The sequence below is a fragment of the Periplaneta americana genome, chromosome 3, assembly GCF_040183065.1.
Source record: "Periplaneta americana isolate PAMFEO1 chromosome 3, P.americana_PAMFEO1_priV1, whole genome shotgun sequence".
In the NCBI taxonomy this organism is placed as follows: Eukaryota; Metazoa; Arthropoda; class Insecta; order Blattodea; family Blattidae; genus Periplaneta; species Periplaneta americana.
The window spans coordinates 41006650-41029212 of NC_091119.1; the positions used below are offsets into that span (position 1 = coordinate 41006650).

General features: G+C 35.7%; 1 protein-coding gene across 1 annotated transcript in view; it reads left to right on the forward strand.

The window, feature by feature from the left end:
• The window catches only part of LOC138697014 (putative transcription factor SOX-15), a 203553-nt gene extending 185194 nt beyond the window's left edge, over positions 1-18359 (forward strand). The window contains exon 4 of the mRNA XM_069822607.1: positions 15356-18359. Within this exon, the coding sequence (XP_069678708.1) occupies positions 15356-15930 (575 nt within the window). The 3' untranslated portion in view covers positions 15931-18359. The remainder of the gene's footprint in view (positions 1-15355) is intronic.
• The last annotated feature ends 4204 nt before the right edge of the window (positions 18360-22563 follow it).

Genomic DNA, 22563 nt, shown 5'->3' on the forward strand with positions numbered 1-22563 from the left:
AGCAGTCGGCACATTTAAATTATTTAACAACGTTGCACCAAGTGTGAGGCATAAGCGGATTAGGGAGGAACTGTAGTGCCTTCATACGCCCATCATCCGTTCAAGACTTTGTTATGACTAACAAGAAAGAGCGAGCAGGTAAATCGTCCGTTATTTTAACGTGTGGATATTAAGGGGACGGTAGCAGGCGATTAAACTTAATCAGGCTAGCTCTTTGTCACGATCTGAAAGCCCAAAGGGGGCGGGATAAAAAAAAGCGAAAGTAATGTTAAAAAAAGTATCAAAAAATTTAATAAGTCTTGCTGGGTCCATCGAACACGCACTCCACAGCTGCATTCCATTGCAAATTGCTTGGCCGACTAACGGGATGTGTGAAGCGACCCCTGATCCCTGCACAGCCCAAATGTTATCATTAGCTGATATTTTTCTACAGCACTAGGCGTGGATAAGTCTGCTTCCTTCTCTCTCTACTTCTATAAGTAGATTGAAGGTGTGTTTATGTCACCTAATATTTTACTGTGAATGCAGATACGTACATTTATTCATAAATAAAAATATAAATTACATTGTTTTGCATTAAATTTTAGTATACAAATTGATCGAAGATTATCTGGGTTTTTCATACTCAAACAGCTTACAAGGTAATTGACCAAAATAAGTGACTTATCTTTCTGAAAACTCTACAAGCTTTTTTTTTCCTACCTCATTAAGTCTCTATGTGGGCACCATTCGACCTTTTAAGTCAGCGGTGACCAAAACTTGAAAGGCAGTGATTACACGCGAGAGACAGTCTGAGAAGTAATAATAATAATAATAATAACAATAATAATAATAATAATAATAATAATAATAATAATAATAATAATAATAATAATTTAATTATTTATTTATTTAATGTGGCAGAGCTAAGGCCAGTAGGCCTTCTCTTCCGCCCAGCCAGACTCTAATTCTTATAGAATACAATTGGTTGCATAGTTATTACATTAATATCTAGACCATAAAATAACATGAAAGTAAATAATGAAAGTTGGAAAAGTAATGTTAGTGTGACAATAATAAACGTTGGTAATAAATAGTGATGGTAATAATAATAATAATAATAATAATAATAATAATAATAATAGTAATAATAATAATAATAATGAGATAATTTAAATATTTAAATATTTATTATATATAACCATTAAACATTGAGAAACCTGAAAGAGCTATTATTGTTAACAAGAATTGTTAGAAAAATATTTCGTTAGTCTATTCTTAAATTGGTTTGATGTCTGACAGTCCCTGACATTACTCGGTAGGAATTCCGTATTCGAGGAACAGCCACAGTGAAAGAAGATGAATATGAGGATGTTCGGTGGGAGGGAATGGATAATAATGAGGAGTGTTGTGATCGTGTGTCTAGGTTATGATGGGTGGATAAATTTTGAAAACGAGAGGAGAAATGCAATATGTGAAACAAAAGGAAAGACAGTGGATTTTCCTACGATCTTCCAGACGGAGCCAGGACAACATTTCGAGGGATGGTGTTACGTGATCAGCCCGGGAATATTGCAGACGAAACGGACGCACATATTATGAACACGTTGTAGTCTCTGCGCCGAAGTAACGCTTAGGTCAGTAAGCAGAATATCACAGTAATCGAAGTGGGGCATCACGAGTAAGGAGAAGGGAGAGAGGTACATGGCATGAAAACTACAACCAGTGATAGTTCGTGCACTAACATTGAGTTCTTCATCAACCCCGCGAATAAAAATTGCAAGCTTTGCTGTATCAGTAATGTCACTACTGTTATCAAGAGCCAATAAAAAATATATACAAATTTTCTTGCTTTTTTTTTAATATTCCTCATGAAACACAATTAGAAATTTCCTGAATCCTCTTCGAGGAATGCTCAGTTTTTCAAAATTAATTAACAACTTTCACTGGACAAATTATTTCAGCCACCTTGATCATTACGCTTTTATAAAACTCTCCTTCGTTGGAAGACTTAAGAGAACGAGCTATTCCGTTCGCCACTAGATAGCTGCTTCCTTACATTTATTTATGTCATCTTTCTCTTCATGACGATGATTTAAGACTGATTTCAGTTCTTGGAGTTAAATAGCTCACTTCATTACTACACTAGCACGTAATATTCAACAAGTTTCTCTATACTATTATTATTATTATTATTATTATTATTATTATTATTATTATTATTATTATTACAACTACTACTACTGCTGCTGCTACTTATAATGCTACCAGTATTATTATTATTATTATTATTATTATTATTATTATTATTATTATTATTATTATGCAAATCTAGTCTTTCAGGTAAAGCTCCCTGGTACGTTCAACCAGAGGTCCCGGGATCGATACCCGGCCCCGGAACAATTTTTCCCTTGAAATTATTATTATTATTATTATTATTATTATTATTATTATTATTATTAAATCAATAATTAATAAATAACTGATAATAGTCATCAAAACATTAAAGAAAAAAAAAATTAAAATGGAGATAGAGCGTAGTAATTATTTTATCACTCAAGGGAAGATGTAGGCCTATATATCGAGATACGTATTTAAGAATTATGGTAACACTTGCTGATTAATAATAATAATAATAATAATAATAATAATAATAATAATAATAATAATAATAAAAAAAATAATAATAATAACTGTCATGCCTGCGTATTCAGCGTAATGCCCTGTAATGTCACTTCTATATACTAGGCCTACTACTAATTTTCCCGGTTGGAGCAAGTTACCTGGTTGAGGTTTTTTTTTCTTGGGTTTTCCCCTCAACCCAATATGAGCATAAGCTGGGTAACTTTCGGTGCTGGACCCCGGACTCATTTCACCGGCATTATCACCTTTAACTCATTCAGACGCTAAATAACCTAAGCTGTTGATAAAGCGTCGTAAAATAACCTACTAAAATAAAATACTACTACTACTAATTGAACCGCTGAGCAAAGCAATATATTACGACAGAACAGCGAATAAATTCCTCTTCCCATTCTGTACGAAACCTTCTGTTCCTGATCGTAGAGACAGAGGGTTTGTAGAGCGATATGGTACCGACACTGCTTACCTTCAGTACGTGAGCGAGACAGAGAGCAATGTACAGGAAACTCCCCTTACCAGTATGAATGTCTTTGATTACACGATGTAATCACGATACCCAGTTTGGTCACCGTTGTTATATGCCTTTGCTTTACATGAACACAAGAGACTTATTCATTCATTCATTCATTCATTCATTCGTTTGCTTGTTTATTCATTCGTTTACGTATATTACAACAAATATTTTATTATCATTATTATTTGTATTGCTCAGAAAAAGAGCTGAGCCCTCAAGATATGATGAAATCCCCCCCCCCAAAAAAGGCCGACCTAACCATACCTTAATAATCATAATTATGATTATCTTCATCACCATCACATATTTCAACTTCCTGCATTGGGATCTTGTTCTATTTCGTCTGCATGAGAATAAGCATTAACTATAAACCATGATACTCCACCAATAACTGTATTATATGGTTATTACGAGCACAGATCAGTTTCCTAGAAATATCTGAACTTCATGCCTTTCCTATTCGCTAACTTACAGATATCTATCATCTCCGTTATGACCACGGTCATCATCGAAAACAACAGCGAATTACTTTATGATACTTACTCGTAAGAACACGTCTGGAATTACTGCAAATTTTCACTGCTTTCATTCGTTATTTTTCACACAGAACATATTTCACAAATCATTAACCGTTTCACAATGTCATGGTGCATAGTTGTGTGTCAACATGGCCATGTTATCCTTGTAAACTAGCCTGAACGTGACTGTAAACCTCTCGCAGATTGAAATTCGGTCACATAGCAACGCGTCGCATCCATGGCAACGAAACCCAATATTATATTTGCACCATAAGCATAGAAGATTGCAGATAGTCTTAAAATGCTAATCATAAACAAATGCTCTAAGTAATAATAGACATCAGGAGCAATTTGTAGGGTGTGGCACATCTTGGATCTGCAGTTAAAATTAACATAGGCAATTCGATGCCTTCCCTCTTCCTGACTGCGGGTAACTGGACGGCGTGGTACAACAGACGTTCTGCTTCTTCGTGCGAGCTTTCAGTTAAATATTAGTTTTGTTTGTACAGCTACAGCGAGAGAAAACCCAAGTTCTGAATGTCTTATGTAGATATATATTATTGTATTTTAGTTTATTGTTGTTTAGTCAATTGTCCGAAGACAGATTTGTCCCTTATATTGACACCAATCAGGCATCACTTATGAAGCAATAAAGGCAGGATATATGGCTGACTGGTGAATATGTTAGGAGAAAATCCACAAACGATTAGGGAAAACACGGGAATTTTACTGGAAGCAAGTAAAGAGATAGGTTTGGAAGTAAATCACGAAAAGACAAAGTATATGATTATGTCTCCTGACCAGAATATTGTACGAAATGGAAATATAAAAATTGGAGATTTATCTTTTGAAAAGGTGGAGAAGTTCAAATATCTTGGAGCAACAGTAACAAATATAAATGATACTCGGGAGGAAATTAAACACAGATTAAATATCGGAAATGTCTGTTATTATTCGGTTGAGAAGCTTTTGTCATCTAATCTGCTGTCAAAAAATCTTAAAGTTAGAATTTATAAAACAGTTATATTACCTTTTGTACTTTGTGGTTGTGAAACTTGGACTCTCACTTTGAGAGAGGAACATATGTTAAGGGTGTTTGAGAATAAGGTGCTTAGGAAAATATTTGGGGCTAAGAGGGATGAAGTTAGAGGAGAATGGAGGAAGGTACACAACACAGAACTGCACGCATTGTATTCTTCACCTGACATAATTAGGAACATTAAATCCAGACGTTTGAGATGGGCAGGGCATGTAGCACGTATGGGCGAATCCAGAAATGCATATAGAGTGTTAATTTGGAGGCCGGAGGGAAAAAGACCTTTAGGGAGGACGAGACGTAGATGGGAAGATAATATTAAGATGGATTTGAGGGAGGTGGGATATGATGATGGAGAGTGGATTATTCTTGTCAGAATAGGGACCAATGGCGGGCTTACGTGAGAGCGGCGGTGAATATCCGGGTTCTTTAAAAGCCAGTAAGTAAGTAAGTATATGGCGTAAGGTGGTCAATTCCTTTCCCCCTCCATTGCATACATCGCCCACTAGCTACATATTACACAAATCAGACTTCAGATCTATACAAACTATTGTCCTTCATCTGACACATATCGTCAAGTGAGATGTACTGCCTGATAATAGACGTACATATCAGTCAGAACCTCAATCAAAGAAGGTAGTTTTCTACATTAATTCATTATAGTGTTCTGCCCAAGGACAGATTTTCACTGCAAACCCAGCATTCTCCAGTCTTTCCTATTTTCTGCCTTCCTCTTTGTCTCCTCATATGAACCATATATCTTAATGTCGTCTATCATCTGATATCTTCTTCTGCCCCGAACTCTTCTCCCGTTCACCATTCCTTCCAGTGCATCCTTCAGTAGGTAGTTTCTTCTCAACCAGTGACCCAGTCAATTCCTTTTCCTCTTTCTGACAGTTTCAGTATCATTCTTTCTTCATCCACTCTTTCCAACACAGCTTCATTTCTTATCCACATTTCAAATGCTTCTAGTCGCTTCTCTCCACTTCGTCATAATGTCCATGTTTCTGCTCCATACAATGCTACACTCAACAGAAAGCACTTCACTAGTTTCTTCCTTAGTTCTTTCTTCAGAGATCCGCAGCTGTCATTTAGCTCCAGTAGCATATCCCTTAGTATCATCTCCTCTTCTGCTAACAACGCCACATCATCAGCAAATCTGACACACTTTATTCTTCTTTCTCCTACTATCATGCCTCCCATGTTCTGGAAATAGTTCTTCACTAAATCTTCCATGTAGATGTTCAACAAGGTAGGTAATAAAGGGCATCCTTGTCGTACTCCTCTCCCTATTTCACTTCCTTGTGACATTTCTTCTCCTATTCTGACTTTGGTTTGTTATTTCATTATAAAGATTACTGAACAGTCTTCTGTCTTTCCAATCCACATCTATTTTCTTTAGGATCCCCATCAGTTTATTTCAATCCACTCTGTCAAATGTCTTTTCTATGTCCACAAATACCACATACCCTTCTTTATTTTTCTCTAGGTATCTTTCGCCGATTGTTCGTAACAGTCCAATTGCATCTCTCGTACCTTTTCCCTTCCTGAAGCCAAACTGCTCTTCTTTCAACTGTTCTTCCATCTTAGAATATAAACGTCGATTCAGGATTCGCAGAAGAATCTTAGCCGAGTGCAATACCAGGCTGATATAGTCTTGAACTCGTTATATTTCTTAGCAGCACTGTATCCGTAAAATCTTCGGGACAGACGCTTTTCTCATATATTTCGTTGCTAATTATAGAATTTCCTTCTTGTCTTCATCCAAGCATTTCACTAATTAATTGGATATTCCATCAACTCCTGTTGCTTTCCTATTCTTCATTTCACAAAGCGCTAATTCAAATTTTTCCCTTAAAACTGAAAATCCTTTATCGCCTTCTGATACGGCTGCTTCGTCTTCTATAGCCAAGTCATCTGGACGATTTCCTGTCTCATATAACTCTACATAATTATTTCGTCCATCTTTTCAGTATTCCTGGTTCATCTGTTATTTCATTTCCGATTTCGTCCTCTATCAATCACATGGATAGGGTTACCATAAGAAGAAATTCTATAGGAGGACATGGAGTCTAAAATAAGAGGACATTGCTGAAAAAAGGAGGACTTTTTAAAAATTGAACAAAATTAAAGATAAAAACAATGGCTCACCTTAGTTTTCTGACTAGTTACTGGATCAGTATTACATCTGTACCCTACTTATCGGTGGAGCCCACTTTGTGCACAAGAGCCTGAAGGGACCAACTTATATCTTGTAACAAATAACTATGAACTGTTCACAGGACATGTCCTTGAAATTATATTTCATCATGATGATATCTCTGACTGTCTCCGTTAGCATGCGATTTCGTTCTTTTGTCCATTGAGCAGATATTAGGAAAATACTCTCTCAGCACTTCCATTGTGACTTGAGATAAATAAATAGAATTGACATATTTCTAAGAGTTCTGAGAAAGTTTCAGTGCTCGCAGAACTATTGGAATTGAAGAATTTGCACCATTGTTTATCTAAACTTAAATCCTTGTCAAAATTAACTTGATTGGCATATATTTGTCCATTGCAGAATAAAATTGATAAAATAGCTTAGAATCATGAATAGTGACATTTTTACAGTGTAAGAATTCAATGCATGTCAATAGGTCATCATATTTTATGTTTTTATGTGCTCCAGATTCAACCATTGAAAGCAATTAAATTCTTCCATAGATTTCCACCATTTGTTTAGATATTCTATGCATAATATCGCACATTATTCAATATTCACATTAATTCTAGTTGAAATGCGAAATGCCGGACATTTCAAATTTTTTTTAAATGCCTGCCGGACAGGTTAAAATGATTAAAAAAAGGACATGTCCTCCTTTTGCCGGACGGATGGTAACCCTATACATGGATGTCCTGTTCTTATATGTGAAGTCCATACATTTTACTTCACGGTGATTAAATAACTTCCTTTTCTCTCTAGACCATACCTGCACAAACAGCGCTCAACGAGCGCGCGCACTCCTTCGGAGCGGGAGAGCCGTGTTTACCGCTCGCCGAAACGGAGAGGAAGATACGTCAGAATGACATAGACTTGCTATAGGTAGAGGAGAGGGAAACGACCACTCAGTTATCTAGTGGAGTGCAGTGTGTAGGCCTATTCTCAGTAACCGTTTCACGTTGCTTACCTACTGCTACAGTACAGTATGGAGGAATCTAAAAGACGGAACATAACATTTAACATTTAACGATTTACAGCTCGAACTTACTGATCTTCAATGTGACCTAAGAGCTAAAGATCGTTTGAATAACACTACTAGCCTGGTTGAGTTTTAGAAGACTAAACATTAGCAATAATATCCACCACTACACAGGCTGGCTGTGAAAATGATTGCTATGTTTGGTTCAACATTTGTATTTGTGAGCAACTGGTTTCTATAATCAACTTTAATAAAGGCAGGCATCGAACATCTGTAACTGATGTTTCATTACGATCAGTAGGCTACTGTTCCTTTCAGCTGCCAACAGCATAACACCTCGTTTTGATGTACTGATAAATAAAAATATAACAAAATAATATTGTACATATAAGTAGCTATAGAATTTCTATTATTTCTGTAAAATAAATATTTCTTTATTTATTAATAATAGTCCAAGATAGTTTTGCAAACACTGAACGGGAATTCATTTCATAAACACTTGTAATAGTACTTCCTTTTGTGTATATTTTGTACGAGATCACCCCTTCTTCCAGTCCACTCTTATACAGAGCGCAGCTAATATCTGCATTCCGCTCATGAGCTGGTGAGCCAGCTCGGAGAGCGCAAACCTTGTGCAGGCCTGCTCTAGATACTCTATTTTTTTACATCTCTCTTTCATCCAGTCTTCCTCCGCCTTATCAGTTTCTCTTCTTAGTTCGTTGTTAAGTTTCCTATAGTTTTTCTATCTTCTTCTGTATAATTTTTTTTTTCATTTTCTCCTCTCCTTCATCTTCTCCAACATTTTTCCTGTGATCCAACATTTCTTAATTCTCACACCTCCTCTGTAACCTATTGTTTCTTCTACTGTTGTCTGTATATAGCTTTATAGATGAGTCCAGATGTCATTACCATTCTCAGGTGTGGATTCTAATGTATCGGCTTTCTCTATGTTAGTTAAAAATGTATGAACTCTAAAAAAATTGGAAAGGTATTTACTAGTAAATTTGTTGGGCCAGAGTTCTCGTCTTTTGGAAAAAAAATTTACGGATCACTGTCTCTCAAAGATTAAGAACCATTGCTGTATCTATATATATAATTTGAAATGGTAATGGAAATTACGGGAACGGATTTCAATAAATGACCCCCCCCCCCATTTTGAAGCTTGGAACTCAAAGTTATTCATAAAAATAGTAGTTTTCAGTAAAATGCCAATTTTGAACATAATTTTCCTATTTTCCAAAATCCATCTGTCGCCAGTTTTGAGAACTAGCTAACTGCATTTCAGAATAAAACAAAACACACACTACAGTAAACAATATTACACGAAAGCCATGACCTGCAAGAATGCTGACATATTTATAGCTCAAATTAAATAATATTGGTTATTAAAAACTTAACTTACTAAAAATAATTTACAGGTCTGATTCTGTGGCGTGTAATTTTCTGGGTACATCTGTGTATTGCATATTAAAAACTACAAAACTTGAGGTGGTTTGTTGATATTATTACCATTAGAAATGAAATATTATTGTAGTTAATGCCATGATGTGACTATTTTTCATTAATTATACATATTAATGCTATATTGATGATATGAAAGTGAAACGTTTTGCGGTTATATAAGTAGATGCAGATTTTTATTTCTAAATTTTACTGAGTGGCTGCTATATAGTACATATAGTACAGGGACATCATTTTATTTTTACTAACATTTTTAATATTAACCTGTCTTTACCTTTAGAGAACCGGAAACACCGCTTGCTCCCCCCTCCAAGACTGGAGTTCGATGATACTGGCGTAAAACACAAATCACTCTACTAGGTATAGGAAGGAAGAAAAGTAGTTCATCCATTTACGTAAACTAGGAAATATCGCGATTTTGAGTTTGATAATTTTCATTAGGTTTTTCTTTAATCAAAGTACAGTACTGTATTAAGAATAAGTGTTTTTACTCACGAAGTGAGTTATCCATGCGAACGTATTCATTATGCAGTGTATATTATACTGTCTACAGCACATTAGCGTGCAATATAGAGAAAGAAGTTAAATTGAAAAATAATCATAATATGAATATTTAAACACAATTTTGAAAATGGTGGCCGTTCATTTCGATACAGGCTTCAGTTCTTTTGTGCATATTATCTCACTATAGACTATTGCATCTAATTCCAATTGCCAATTTCGTCCTTCGTACTAGTAACTCATGTTGAAATAATTCTGTACCTACTCTACGTACTGTAAATTCAATCTTCACTTCTGCCCGACCCGAAAATATAAAATTACTCAGACATGCTATCTACTGTCCGTCCAAGTGGTTATGCCGCAGGATTGTAGAAAGGGAGGATATCACGTGACAGTTAATTACTTAACGAGGCCCTTTTATTTAAGTTAAATTAAACAGCTGTATAATATTAGGTAAACTTCCAATTCCTAAGAGAAATTAATGTTTTCAGAAAAGAGCTAAGACAGCCCAGCTATTACAGAGGGGCGAGCAGAAGCAGGTGGGGGAAATCGGGATGCGACGTAGGCAAACGGACAGTACCTGTGCGAAAATATGATTCAATATTGAAAGCTCTTTCGTCACTGGAAAACTACTGCTTACTATCTGCGGTCTTGGTTCTGTGTGGAGTTGGAACTTCCTTAGTAGAAGGGGTGGGAGTGAAGTACATTCAAAAACTCAGATGCAATAAAAATTGAAGTAAAAATAAAATGATGTCCCTGTATATGCTACTGAAAGTTATAAAACTTGCGTAAGATAATAATATTAAAAATAAAATATTTGTATAGTTATTAATCAAGTGGGGTTGGGTCTTTTTCATATAGGCGGTGTGGTGCAGATATTTATATGCGTGGTTCTCTTCAGTATTGGCTCGAGAGAGAGAGAGTATCTTTCATTATTACGGAAGCAAATAACTTCGAGAATGTCTAGTATTCTTCATTGAAAATAAATCTGAAAAATGTTTATTTGAACGTCTAATGAACTTAGTTTGCAGCATTTGCTGCACAAGCCAGTAGTATTATTTATATCAACCTGAGAATAGCATTACCATGCAGGTACTCGTCTGCTATACGAATCCTTCATATCTGAATAACGATCCCTACAGACTGGTCTCTCCGTAAGAGAGCCTTATAAATATAATTACATAAAAATTACTGCCATGTGCTTTTGTGCCACTGTTGCACTCGGCTAGGCGGGCAGACTGCAGAAGTGAAAACTAAGAATTACTATAATACAGTTTTAATGAGCGCCCGCAGTCTCTGTTCTGCTGGCACTATCTTTGCACTTTTTTTCATCCCTTTCCCATCTCTTTCTGCGAGTTAACTCAATAAAAGCACTTTCAGAAAACACGTTTATCTGCGGATTTAAACATAGTTATTTTGGTGTTTAATTTTTCGACAAGTCACTGCCTGCAACACGGATGAGAATGTAATTACTCAAACAAGGGTCCAGTCAGCCGCTTTTTGTGCGTGCCACGGCGCGCTCATCGCTCATTAAAATATTGCTACACACTTCGTTATGTTGTGCTTGCCGTAATGGACGATTTAGACGTTAAAGCAAACATCTTCCTGGTCTTGTTAATCCGCAATAGGTGAGAGAAATTGATTTTTTGTACTGCAAACCGAAGTTCAAATCCCCGGCGAGTCTAATTGAAATGTATGTTAGTGCAGCAACGGTATTTTATTTAACGACAGGATATTCAGCGTGGGCGAGATATGATCGACGAATTTTGCCTCGCACTCTCTAACAGAGACGTTATTTTCCTTACGGTAAAGGAGAAGGTGGAAATATGGTCTATCATTTTGTTTTCCTCATAATAATGGAAAATGGTGTGGCATATTCCTTGGAAATCTTTATTGAGATACAGAGTAATTATTCATATACAATTTTTCCAGTCTTAAAGGTCAATAGTTGCAATAGATATTTGCATATAATTACTTTTTGAAAGTAAAACGAACTGGTCTTCTACAGGTAGTAGGATCTAAATATAGGCTACCACAAAAAATTTGAAAAAAAAAAATAAAAAAAAACATAAGTAGGAAACTTGTATCACATCAGTGGCAATATTCTGTAACAAATAACACAAATCACGATAGTGAAAATACGGGACGTGTTAATGTGCTGGTAATATGGGTTACCTATCCCATATTTGACACATAGCGGTAGCCCATATTAGCAGCATCGACTCATGAAGGTTCCTAAGATTATGTATGGCAATTGTTGTCCTAAATAAATATTACTCTTATGCCATGTGAAAAGTCCACTGCAAGAATGATGGATGTCACTTTCTTGTCGAAAATGAACCAAGACTGTCAATGCATAGCTTAAGACATATAGAATGTACATAGAGAGTTATATGGCATTATCACTGATAGCCATTGTCCAGTAATGATCGGAAAATCACAGTTAAGCTTTGAGCGCTAAGCATTTCAAACTTTCAATTGCTTCTCCTGCAAAATGCATTCCAAATGACATCCATCATTCTTGCAGTAGACTCTTTATGTGATAGAACTATTATTCATCAGTGCAACACATCAAGCGTGATTTCTGAACACGAAATATATTTTTTTTTCAATAAAATTGAAACTACATACCTGCAAAAACTTTGAGATTTATGAAAAACACAAAGAACACACCACATCCACACCACAAAGGCAACCGGTTTGTCTCTGTGCACGCAGACTGATGGACACGAGATGTACTTTTAGAGCTTTTTCGCTAGGTAACAACACCATATATAGTAAAAAACGAGGTAGCCCATATTACCACTCCTAGCCCATATTTCCACCTTCTCCTCTAAATATGCGACACGGGTCTTATAGATTTAATTCCATTCCGGAGGAAGCCAAGTTAAGCATTTTATGGTAATTTATAATTCATTATCATGATCGGTTCGGACATATTAATCTCGGCTTCAACGACTAACACAGTAACCACTAGACCACCGATGAAGAAGAAAGATAGGCAGAGAGAAATAAACATAGAGGGAGGGAGTGTAAGATAAAGAAAAATAAAGACCAAGAAGATAAGATATGGGATATGATGTGACGATTATGATTATGATGAACATGTGGGAAAACAAGATAACTTAGTACAAAACTCTTCAACACTGCTTTGTCCATCATAAATTTCACCTTGACCAAAACGAGGATCGAATCCGGTCGTCACGGTGTAAGACAGAAAGACTAACAACTCGGCCACCGGTGGTTCCACGCGTATCAGAGGGTATCGGTCATATCCGCCATACCTTAACTTGATTTTGAAACCAATGAATCCTGTAACTTGAATATTTCGAAACCAAAAAATGAATGTATCCCTGGAAACGAAATGACCAATGAAGTAGGAGGTTTTATACATTGTCAACACATTCTAACAACTTAATCAACCAGATTCCTCGGAACCTGCCCCCTGCACGGCCTGATCGTCGCCTCAAGAGGAAAAGGCACACTGATTTGTTGATGCTTTGAGGAACGTTAATGGACGTCACCCTCTCCACAAGTCTCATATTATTGTAACGTTAATTATTTAAGCACAATTGATAGTACTAATGTACAAAAATTGTCAAATAAATTTAAAAAAAAAAAAAAAGGAGGTTTTATATTAGGCTACGTATAATTTTATATAGGTATCATCAAGGGAAGCGATACGAAGGGGGAAAAATTGTGATGGCGAATAGTGATAAGCAGACTTAGAAACGAAGGGTGCTATTCATAGACCTTCCGCTAGCCCGCGCTACGAGCGTGCTAAACTAGCCCCGGCTATCGACTGGTTACTTGTACAGGATTCATATCATATCATATCATATCATATCATATCATATCATATCATATCATATCATATCATATCGCTAACAATGGTTTATGAATACGAAAAACGTTAGTTCGCTGATCATCCACCGGAAGCCCGCGCTAAGAATGTCTATGAATATGGCCCTTAATACCCAAACACGTAGAATACCGCTGGTTCAGGTTGGCTGCTGGCAGAGTTGTAGCGGCACAGCTACCGTGGCGCTTGTTGGACAGGCCTGCTAATTATAGTTCAGCATCACTCAGTTAAATGGACACATCATCACATGTGATGCTGAAATACGAGGGGATAAACGTCGATTCATAAGGGATCATTGTAACAGCAAAAAACATGCGTAAAATTTTTAACTTCTTTCAGAACATTCAAAAGAGGAGTTACCATTAGTTTCTGCACCAGTTTCAAGTAATCACAATTTTTTCTTGATCTCTTTGAAATGATGGTAGCTGCTAATATCCCTTTCAATAAAGTAAACAATCCCTACTTCAAGGCTTTCATGGAGAAATGTACTTCTAGAAAACTCTCGTCTGATGCTACTTTAAGAAATAGCTATTTTAGAATGTGCTATGAAAGTGCATTGCACAAAATAAGGCAAGTCGTGGCAGACAACAAAATATGGATACCTGTAGATGAATCTCACGACTCTGCTCGATGAAATGGCCAAAAATATCAACAAGACACCAAAAGCATCACTTACCGAACCAGTAAAACGGAAATTAAATATTTTTTTTTTTTCACAAAACAGTGGCTATTTACATTTATGCGGAATAAGAGACATGCTTTTTGATAAAAGTGCATCTAAAATATCTCACATAAATAACAATAATATACCGTATTTTTGTTTTGCTCCAATCACGTCGTGTGATGTTTAGCGAAGTTATTCTCAGTACAAAAATTGTTTTATAGAAAAGAGGAGAAAACTGACATTTGACACACTTAGAATGACTTTTGTGGTTCATTGTAACGCTGTAAACATCAACTAAGAAGATAGAAATGAAAATAAACTAGTGTTAATAGAGATCGGCTATAATATACATATTTTATGCTATACTGTACATTGTGTATCAGGCATGTTCTTCACCACATGTTGTATATAGTGTATACATTGTAGCCTACATAAAATAGTCCAACATTCTTTGTAATTAGTTTTAAAAATAAGATAAATCAAAATAACCAGCATAATATTATTTTGCTGGAGTGTAAATCTAAGTATTGTTTTTGTTGTCATGCTACACTGCCTGTCCTTCCAACCCCACCTGTTCATTCACTGACTCTGACGATCTCTGAATTCACTTATCCTTGTCTTAGTTAAGTGTTGTTTTCGGGAACTAAGTTTCTAAGTCTGGTGACGAGGAAATTAAATTGGTGACAAAAGTGATTTGGTGACAAAATATGGTGGTGACAAAACTGAATCGTTGACAGAATGTTGTACTGACAAAATGTAATATGTGACGAAATCACCGGGTGACGAAAAATCGGTGATAAAAATTCCGGATCTCACTTTGCAAAACATAAATCTTTTATTGGATATTCTCCACACGTACACCCACTATATTAGGCCTACATTTAATCTCCGTATCTATCTAATGTTGTTTTCTAAATTTTAAAAACGTAATTGTTTTATCCCTGCACGAATGTAGCAACATCTATTAACTATAACTTTTTAATTATGAATTCCAGGTGGGGTCATCATGACTGACGATCAACAGAGCCGCAACTACCACCACAGTGTCGTGACGTCACAGTCACCGCACTCCCATCACACGTCACACCAAGTGTCGTACGTGAGCCAATCAGAAGAGGAGGATCTCATCCTAGACGACGCAACGGACGGCGGTGTCGACACCAACGAGTTCGACAAATACCTCAAGTACTCTGGGGGACAGCACCAGACGAACCACGAGGCCAGTCCCTCCGATGACGCGTCCAGCATGCAGATGGACTCCAACCACAACTACCACCACCAGCATCACCAGCACCAACACCACCACGCCCTGCAGCAGCAGCAACATGCCTACTACAACCACGCCACCATGGAGTCTGTCATCCTCAGTAATGGCGGACACTTGCTCAAGGCAGAGGCCGCTAATATGCATCTCCACCAGTCGGACATATCCCCTTACGGGGCCCCCGATGTTCCTCAAGTGCCCCCCTGCGACTACGAACAACAGCAGCAACAAATCCAGCAGATCAAGACAGAGGACGACTTCAGCGTCATCTTGGCCGATGTCCGCAAAACTTGCTACAGCAGTTGATTTCGTGGTTCTAGAGATATGAAATGGTTTATTTATCTTGTGCCGCAGTGATAGTGGAAGCATTCACCGCTTCTTTCTTGATTAAAAATGTGCTCAAGAGGACAATGCATGAGTGAGACACAAACTAATAAGGTATAAGCTATACAAAACTGCTATAAACATACCACCACCAAGCAACCAAAGAAATTCACACGGATATAAATTATTTTCTCGTGAACGAGTCAAATAACTTCAAGTCTTCACATAAAAATGTCTTCCTTGTGCACGTTCATTTCCAAATATGGAACAATTTTCATGGCAGAACAAAATTTTCCAAAAGATTCGCTTTAAAAACAATAAGAAGCATTAGTTCTTGGAGAATTTTGAAGGTTTGTGCCAGGACCCAGCAAAACACAGACTTTTCTATTATATTAAATTATAGTGAAGAATATTTCCCGTATTTGGTGTTGAACGTGATAAAGAAATATTAAATTTACCAAAAAAAAAAAATGAAAGAAAACAAGTCAATTTTTCAGCAAATATTGTGTTCCTTAAAAATAGATGACAATCACAAAAACAATTTCATCTTGTCGATTGTTACAATGTGTAATATTTTGTATACCTATATACAGTGAAAAAATATTTATGAGAAGTTATAGAAAATAGAAAAAACGGTTTGATGGTACGAGTTATAATAGAATTTTAAGATCTCTGTACTATGTGATGAAGAAGAAAACCAGGAAAGACATGTTGTACCCAAAGATAAGCCTCGGACCATTGACAAACAAGAAAATACATTATTGTGTTTAAATTGCGGAATGGTGTTTGATTACCGCTCGTGACACAGATCAAATTTATATTTAGAAATTCCGAATATAGGAAACTGTTATGATTACAAATTTACTGCCGACTGTAAGCGCAGTTCTATTTCGCAATGATATAATCATAATTATTCTTTAGTAATTTTACTTGACGTGCATCAGATTGTAACACCAGTGTGACTTTTTGTGAAGACAATAATTGTAGAATAAGATTGACATTGCAATGCCGTATTTTTCATGACAGAAATTATATAGTTGTCTCCAAGGTTCCTATATTTTTATATTATAACAATCTTAATCGTGTTACATCGAACTGAAACTTGACTGCTGACGGATTCTATCAATTGTTTGCATCTGCTAGTATTAGACTGCATACTAGAAAATGATAATCAGGCCATTAAACAAGTTAAAGAATTTATTGGTAAGTTCTAGAAACCGTTAGTAAATGGAATATGCTACAGTCAAGGTAATGAGCAAGACTTCAAAGAGTCTTTTTTTTTTGTCGATTCTAATGGATTTAGACATGGAAAAGTTATATGGAGTCCACGAAAACCAGGATGTGTTTGTTGCATTCGGAAGTTGATCAAAAGCAGGAACACTAAAGTTATTCATTTGTTAATAAATGCACCCATTCCTGCCAACATACCCAAACTACAGTTCTATCAGATTATCCCTGTGTATGTATATATCGCTTTAGCCAATGTACAGATCTTGAAAAAGTGAAAATGGAATACGAATTTATTTTGTATTATAGCTTGGTAGCTTTAGAAACCATTATTAGCTTTCACACAATATGCTAGTTCATAAAATAAATATACTATTATGTTATAATTATTAAGTTTTATTGGACATAAAAAGTGTTTTCAACGATCTTGGTTTTGAAGAAAAAGTATGGAATATTTCTGATTTTTTGCGCTATTTCAATTTCCTAATTCTATATGATTTTATCGTTTTTTTATGTAATATATTGTTAGTTTCGTAAATCAGTACATTAGCACCTCTTTTGTTTTGTTCTGTAACAGTCGGAAAAAACCAAGATTCTGCTCTTTGTACGTTCATAAATTTTATTACTATATTGCTGTAGGAGGCCTTTGCATATTACCATTATTCCGTCCGTGTATCCCGCAAGACAACAATGATGAAAAAGGCTTAGGAATTATCCCACGGCCATCTTGGATCTATTACGCCTTCTCAAAGCTGTGATTGTTATTAGCAATAAAATATGTATAATTGCATTGGAGTAAGAATATCTGTTTATATTGGGAATGTGAGCATAGACTTTCTTATAGTCGCTATTTGCATAATCAGCCATGTTGAGTTAGTTATATAGCTAACACAAATAAAAGTTTTATTTGGCTGGTTTTGTAAATGGCGCGTACCTTGAGATTGTGTACTGATATTAAACGTACCATTGTAATGTGCCTTCAATTACTGATTCAAATAAAATTGTTGAAGCAATACACATATTTTACATACATAATATGAAATTTTTGCTATTTTATGAAGATATACTATTCATTTTTTCAGCTATTGATGAAGTATCTATCGAAATCTGAAAGTGATTTACAAAGATTGTGACAAATTTGTTAATTGTTGTAAAGGCAGCATTAAAGCTACATGAAACATTAATTTTTCTGTCATATTTCTTATCTGTCACCTCAATATAATATTATGATATGGTTAAAAATAGTTAGACTACCCCATAATCACTGCTAGTCTTTGGTCATTTATAAAATTAATAATAAGACGTTATTCACCTTAAACTTTTCGTATTATTTCTAATATTGTAATACTAGTAATATTGTGATACTTTTTTTTTGAGAATTTATTACAATTTTACTGAGCGAGAGAAGGACCGGTTTTGTGCAGCAACTTGTCCACGAGCATTCCCTTAATACGTTGACGCAAAAAAACCGATCTTTCTCTCGCTCAGTAAAATTGTAATACATTCTCAAAAATAACTATCATAATATTACTCGTATCACAGTATTGCCAACCTTTACCCTAAGTTTGGTGCCTTGATAATTTCAAATTTATCGTTTTCTATTGATACAGTTCCATAAATAAATCCAGATTTATTAAGTAAAAATGAATTAGGCCTACTGCAAAGAATGTAATTGAGTTACAAACTGTAATAGATTACAAAGGAGATAAACATGGACACTGTTATACATACTAGGTTCAAAAAGTTCCCGGGATTTGCTAGTATCATAGAAACAACGTACCTTAAACACTATTCTACAGCATTCCCTTCAAAATAGTTGCCTTCCAGAACAACACATTTTTGCCAACGCGTGTAGAGTTCCTGGAAGCAGGCCTGGAAGCCATTTTGTGAAACCCGTCTTGGTGCTCTCGTCGCGTTTGCGATAACCTCTTCAGCATTGAATGTCCGTCCTTTCAGATGACTTTTCAGACGGGGAAACAGAAAGTAATCAGGGGGTGAGAGATCAGGAGAGTATGGTGGGTGATCCAAAGCAGTTATGTTGTGCCTGGCAAGAAAATTCTTTACAATAATTGGGCGATGAGCAGGTGCATTGTCATGCATAAGGAATCAGTTGTTTTCTACCCACTTTTCTGGACGTTTCCTTCTCACTGTGTCCCGGAGGCGACGGAGGATTTCTACGTACAATTCTTTCGTTACAGTATGATCTTCTGGAATGAACTCATGGTGGATGAGACCCTGAGAGTCGAAGAAAACTTCCAACATAACTTTGCCTTTGGAAGTGTCCCTAGGAAATTTTTGCTTCCGAGGAGATGTTTTCGATTTCCACTCAGATGACTGTCGTTTAGAGACTGGGTCGTACAAGTGGCACCAAGTTTCATCACCAGCAATAATTTTGTTTAAGAAATCACCATCTTCATCAGCCATACTAATCATGTCCCCAGCAAGAGTCATTCTTGTTTCTTTCTGTTCTGCCGACAACATTTTCGGAACTAACTTCTGATACACGTAATGCATGTTGAGGTGCTTGTGAAGAACATTGTGTACACCTCCGACTGATATTCCGACCTCTGCTGCTATCTCTTTTATGGTTTTACGTCGGTCGTCCCTCACAACATTACGCACACGCTGAGCGATTGCTTCATTTGTTGCAGTTGTTGGTCGGCCGCTGCGTACGTATCGCGGCCACCAGAAAAGCGTTTATGCCAGCATACACTTGAGTTTTTCATTGCTGCTTCGCCATATGCTTCTTCCAACAATCTTAATATCTCTGCAGGAGTTTTGTGTAACAAAACACAGAACTTGATGTTTGTACTTTGCTCTGTGGACATAATTACAAAATGCGACGAACAAGCAAAACACTATGATAAACAATTGCCTACAACTCAAAACCAACAATCGCCATTATCAACAAACTTTAAGGAAATGACATCATGAATGTTACCAACAAAACAAATGTATAATATCCCTTGTTATATATTAATACGAAAAATGGTAGTAAAATTCCGGGAACTTTTTGAACTCAGTAGTATACAAGAGGTGTGAAACGTCATTTTTTGAACCAGAAGCAACACTTTGTGAAGTTACACTGACCCACAGTAAAAATCCTCGTATATTGCATTCTTATTGTTGTGAGTTCAGTACATTTCTTTATGCTCGACCATGCCGAAATGTAGTAATTATACACCTGGTAGCAGTCCTTTAATGCAGATCATTAAAGTACACCTACTCATTAAAGTACAGGTGTTTTCAGCCAATGACAACTCAGCTTACAGGTGTTCAGCCAATAACAAGTCAGCTTTGTACCGTTATAAAACCCCAAGTATCGATTATTCTCGGATATGCAATCGAAAGAGAATTAGCGAAAAGTCACGGAGGCTGGAAATCCAATACAGTCGCAGAAGGTTATGTTCTGTTACTATAATAATTAGCGTTAATTGTAAATAATATTCAAATAAATTCAAATTGTCATCTCGTTTTTCAATGTCGAACTCAATAATCAAGGTTATACCAAGTTTAACGGGATTACACAAGGTCAATGACATTATTGTTCCTCGGAAAAAATCAATACTTTCGCGTCTGCGCATATCTCACAATTCACGACCTAGAACAAGGTCACGTCCGATCTTGTCAGATACAAATAAAATGTATACATCTGAATAATTTCAAGTTAGAAATATGGTCGAGCATAAAAAGTCATATGAAACTCGCCTATAATGGTAATTAAGAAGCTCGTATGAAAATTATGAAACTCGCTTGCGCTCTTTTCATAAACATCCATACTCGCTTCTTAATTACTACCATTATAGTCTCGTTGCATAATGTACTATTTTATATTTCAAAATTCATTTTTGCAAGGTGTTTGTTAGAGATGAGAAAAGTCCACGAACATTTAGGAAACTAAAAAAAAAAAAAAGGAAAAAGCAATGTACTACCTCAAAATTTTGAACCCAAAGCCTTCAGTTCCAATGCCAAAGCACTGTAACCACTAGACTACCCACAACGACGACCTCCGCAGTGGTTGAGTGGTTTTAGACCAGACCCACCAAATATTTACATGAATTTATGTGGGGCACTTCTTGTTCTTCCTGTCGGAATATGGCGTTTCGCATATGACTAAAGAAAATGTGCCCATTTATTTCAATCTATCAGTGCGTGTAAAATTCATTTAATTACAATCTATACAGAGTGTTCAGAAATCCTTCGACAAACCTTGGGGGCATGTTCCTCACAACAAAACAAAAAAAAAAGTCCATATAAACATATGTCCGAAAATCCTTAGTTTTTTTAGTTATTAATGAAACATCTGTTAGATATTGTCAGCTTGGTAGCAAGTGTTGCAACTTTAATGCATTCAGAAACTCATAACAATGAAAGTTTATTTTCAACGTGTTTCGATGTATAATTCAACAACTTTACTTAAGTTTGTAACCGAAAATAATAATAATTTTGTTAGATAATCGAATGATGTTATCGATACAAGTCTGCTGATGCACCATTGTATGCTAAATGTTTATATGTTTCCAAGGAGATTTGTTTTCTACAGGAGAACATTTTGAATATTTGTTGTGAGTTTCTGAATTAATTAAAGTTGCAACACTTGCTACCAAGCTGACAATATCTAACAGATGTTTCATTATGTTTTCATTAATAACTAAAAAACTAAGGATTTTCGAACATATGTTTATATGAACTATTTTTCTTGTTTTTGTATGAGGAACATGCCCCCAAGGCTTGTCAAATTATTTCTAAAACACCCTGTATAAATACAAAAATTAAATAATTCCTGAAAACCCAATATAGCAGTGACTCATACCACATACACTCAAAATATGAATCTAACATAATACGAGTACATTCACCTCATTTATCTTAGCCTTTTTATCAATTGAGAGGATTTTTCTGTTAGTATTAAATTCAATAATGGAAATAAATTATGCACACACCGAAAATCATATCCGAATCGTGTAAGAAAGCGTTTTACTTTTTTTCATACCTATCTTAATTTGTCTAATTTCTACCATTCTCACAATCTATACCGATTTGAGCCGTTCAGAGCAAAAGTGGTGTAAGTCAAAATTGGATAATGAGGTTTAAAGTAAAAATTCTGTAAAATACAGCGCAAAGTAACAATTGATATGTCGTTCTTGATATCCACTGACTACTAATAGTTTAAATAAAGTGAATATTAATTGCTACTTTGCGCTGTATTTTACAGAATGTTTACTTCAACCCTCATTACCCATTCTTGACTTACACCACTTCTGCTCTCAACGGCTCATTTAATATCTGCCATAATATTTAAATTTTTGCGATTAAATTAATTTATAAATTTACTGATTCATATTCTATGTTATTATTATTATTATTATTATTATTATTATTATTATT